The sequence below is a fragment of the Phoca vitulina genome, unplaced genomic scaffold (genome assembly GCF_004348235.1).
Source record: "Phoca vitulina isolate PV1807 unplaced genomic scaffold, GSC_HSeal_1.0 scaffold1, whole genome shotgun sequence".
Lineage (NCBI taxonomy): Eukaryota > Metazoa > Chordata > Mammalia > Carnivora > Phocidae > Phoca > Phoca vitulina.
Window position 1 is genome coordinate 77,195,261 of NW_022589704.1, and position 3,086 is coordinate 77,198,346.

Genomic DNA, 3,086 nt, shown 5'->3' on the forward strand with positions numbered 1-3,086 from the left:
GGGCTGACCTGAGTAAAGAACATTTGAAAAACAAACTGGGATGGTTGTACACCTGCTGAGAACATCCTTTTTCTTATGCCAAGAACATCTGTCTCTGTCACAGTACAGAAGGACCCCTTCTCTTACCACAGTCTTGGAAGTACCAGGCTTGAGAGGGCAGGGAGGGAAAAATGTCTCACCTTGCCAAGCATGTCATCCCCTTCTAGGCTCCAAACTACTTGAAGACAGTGGACTTGAAGTACAGTCTCTTATTCATCTTTGTATCTTCTGTGCCTTGTGCTACCTGGCATATGTCGGTTAACGAATGAATAAATGAGTAAATGAATCAATCAAATTCATTCAATTGGAGAAGCACATCCGGTGTTAGAAGAGCTGTGTAGGCTCCTGGGAGGCCAGTAAGAACGGCAGAGGCTGTGTCCCACAGACTCTAGCATCATGAACATATTTGATCGAAAGATCAACTTTGATGCACTCTTAAAATTTTCCCACATAACCCACTCGACACAGCAGCACCTGAAGAAGGTCTATGCCAGTTTTGCCCTCTGTATGTTTGTGGCGGCCACAGGGGCCTATGTCCATGTGGTCACTCATTTCCTTCAGGCTGGCCTGCTCTCTGCCTTGGGCTCCCTGGGGTTGATGATTTGGCTGATGACAACACCTCATAGCCATGAAACTGAGCGAAAAAGACTGGGACTTCTTGCTGGATTTGCTTTCCTTACAGGAGTTGGCCTAGGCCCTGCTCTGGAGCTGTGCATTGCCATCAACCCCAACATTCTTCCCACCGCCTTCATGGGCACAGCAATGATCTTCACCTGCTTCACCCTGAGTGCCCTGTATGCCAGGCGCTGGAGCTACCTCTTTCTGGGAGGTGTCTTGATGTCAGCCATGAGCCTGATGCTCTTGTCTTCCCTGGGGAACATTTTCTTTGGATCCATTTGGCTTTTCCAGGCAAACCTGTATGTGGGGCTGGTGGTCATGTGTGGCTTTGTCCTTTTTGATACTCAACTCATTACTGAAAAGGCTGAAAATGGAGATAAGGATTATATCTGGCACTGCATTGACCTCTTCTTAGATTTCATTACCCTCTTCAGAAAGCTCATGATGATCCTGGCTATGAATGAGAAGGACAAGAAGAAAGAGAAGAAGTGAAATGACCATGCAGGCTTTCCCATTTTGACCTCTCTCCCTCCACCCCTCATTTCCTCTTTGTACACATTGCAGGTGGTGTGTTCTGTGATAATGAAAAGCATCAGAAAGAAAAAAAAAATTCATTCAATTGTAATAAGTTAAATAAAACATCAATGAATAAATGGTACAACACAAATACAACTTAATTTTTGCCTTAGTTGATGTATCAGGAGGTGTGATGGGCATCTGGTTCATGCATCAACCCTTAATAACATCCAATTGATGTTTGTCTTTTCTAGATGCCCTATTATCTGAAAGAGACTTTGGGGATTGACCTTCACACAGGTTCCTGTGCAGCTTGTCTTACTATAGAGCCTCAGAAGTCCACACATTTTTTTTTTTTTAAGATTTTATTTATTTATTTGTCAGAGAGAGAGAGAGAGACAGAGAGAGCACAAGCAGGGGGAGCAGCAGGCAAAGGGAGAAGCAGGCTCCCTGCAGAGCAGGGAGCCCGATGTGGGACTCGATCCCAGGACCCTGAGATCATGACCTGAGCCAAAGGCAGACACTTAACCAACTGAGCCACCCAGGCGTCCCTTGGGGTTTTTTTTTTTTAAGTAATCTTTACACCCAACGTGGGGCTCGAACTCATGACCCCCAGATCAAGAGTCCATGCTCCACCAGCGAGCCAGACAGATGCCCCAGTCCACATGTTTTTAGAATAGAAAGTACAGACTCTGTACACTTGGGCAAGTTGAGTTATTTCTCTGAGACGTAATTTCTTCTCAGAAACTGAGTAAAATAGGGATAATAATAGCAACAACTTAATTGAGTTGATATAAGGAATGAGTGAGTACACATAAAGTGGTTGGTATAGTGCATGCCATAAAATAATGGTAAATGTTGATATTATACCTCCTTACTACTGTCACCACCACCACAATCTTCGCTAGTATTTTTGCTTTCTATTTCCCATTAAGATTCAAAGATAGTCTTGCTTAATTGGAGGAAGTACTCAGAACGGTGACCCTTCCCTTCTTAAGCTCACTTAGAATTCAAGAAATAGCCATCTGGCATAATTTCACCTGGGATTTCCATAGGCAATGATCGCTTTTTATTTAAAGTTAAATAGAATAAATTTGAATGACTTAGGAGCTCCTGGACACACAGAATTTGTCCTTGAGAGGAAAAACAACCACCACTTTATTCTTAGGAGGAAAAATGGCACTAAATTGGAATGTATTTTTGGCCATACAGATTCCACAAAATTGGTTCTCTATTGAATCTCTAGTCATCTAGGTGAAAAGTGGATTTCCAAAAAGGAAAGAAGTAGATAGTGGTGCTGTGTGGAGAAAAATGACCTTTCCTTTAGACCTTGTCTCTGTAGGAGAGTCGGAGGCTGGTGGTGGCCAGCCAGCATTCCAGCTGGATTCAGTTTTGAATCTTCATCCCTTACTGGTTGTATGATTTGGAACAGATTATTCTCTCAGCCACCTCTTGTAGCTTTGCTTTCGTTCACAAATGGGAGTAACGTCTACTTCATATGAGGATTCGATAAGGTCATACAAGCATGGAGGAAAGAAAATGTGATTTAAAAACCTAATTTCAGATACTCCTGCATGAAAGGGCTTCGGCAGAGGAAAATGTATCCTTTTGATGAGGAACGGATGTTGTTGGGCCGTTTACTTCGGAAAGGCAAAGCTGCGCACCCATATGGATGGGAGAGGTTGAGATAAAATGGGTAGTAAAGGTAACCTGCTCTAAGTAATGAAGTGATGGGACTTTAAAATTTGCTCCCTGAAACCCGAGAAAAGGAGTTTGTCCCCTGGAACTAGAGGAAAAAGAGATGGGGGAACCAGTCCAGAGTGCTCTTTCGTACCAGGCAGAGTGGATGATGAAGTGAAGCTTGCTTTTTCTTTGGTGCTCCAGCTTTTTGTTACCCTTTCCCGTGTCTGTGG

At 43.5% G+C, this 3,086-nt stretch overlaps 1 protein-coding gene across 1 annotated transcript; it reads left to right on the plus strand.

Moving 5' to 3' along the window:
• Window positions 1-360: 360 nt before the first annotated feature.
• LOC116644563 (bax inhibitor 1-like) lies at window positions 361-1,263 on the plus strand. The gene has a single exon (XM_032424277.1). The coding sequence runs from the start codon at window positions 436-438 to the stop codon at window positions 1,147-1,149; it is 714 nt and encodes a 237-aa protein (XP_032280168.1). The 5' UTR covers window positions 361-435; the 3' UTR covers window positions 1,150-1,263.
• Window positions 1,264-3,086: the final 1,823 nt, after the last annotated feature.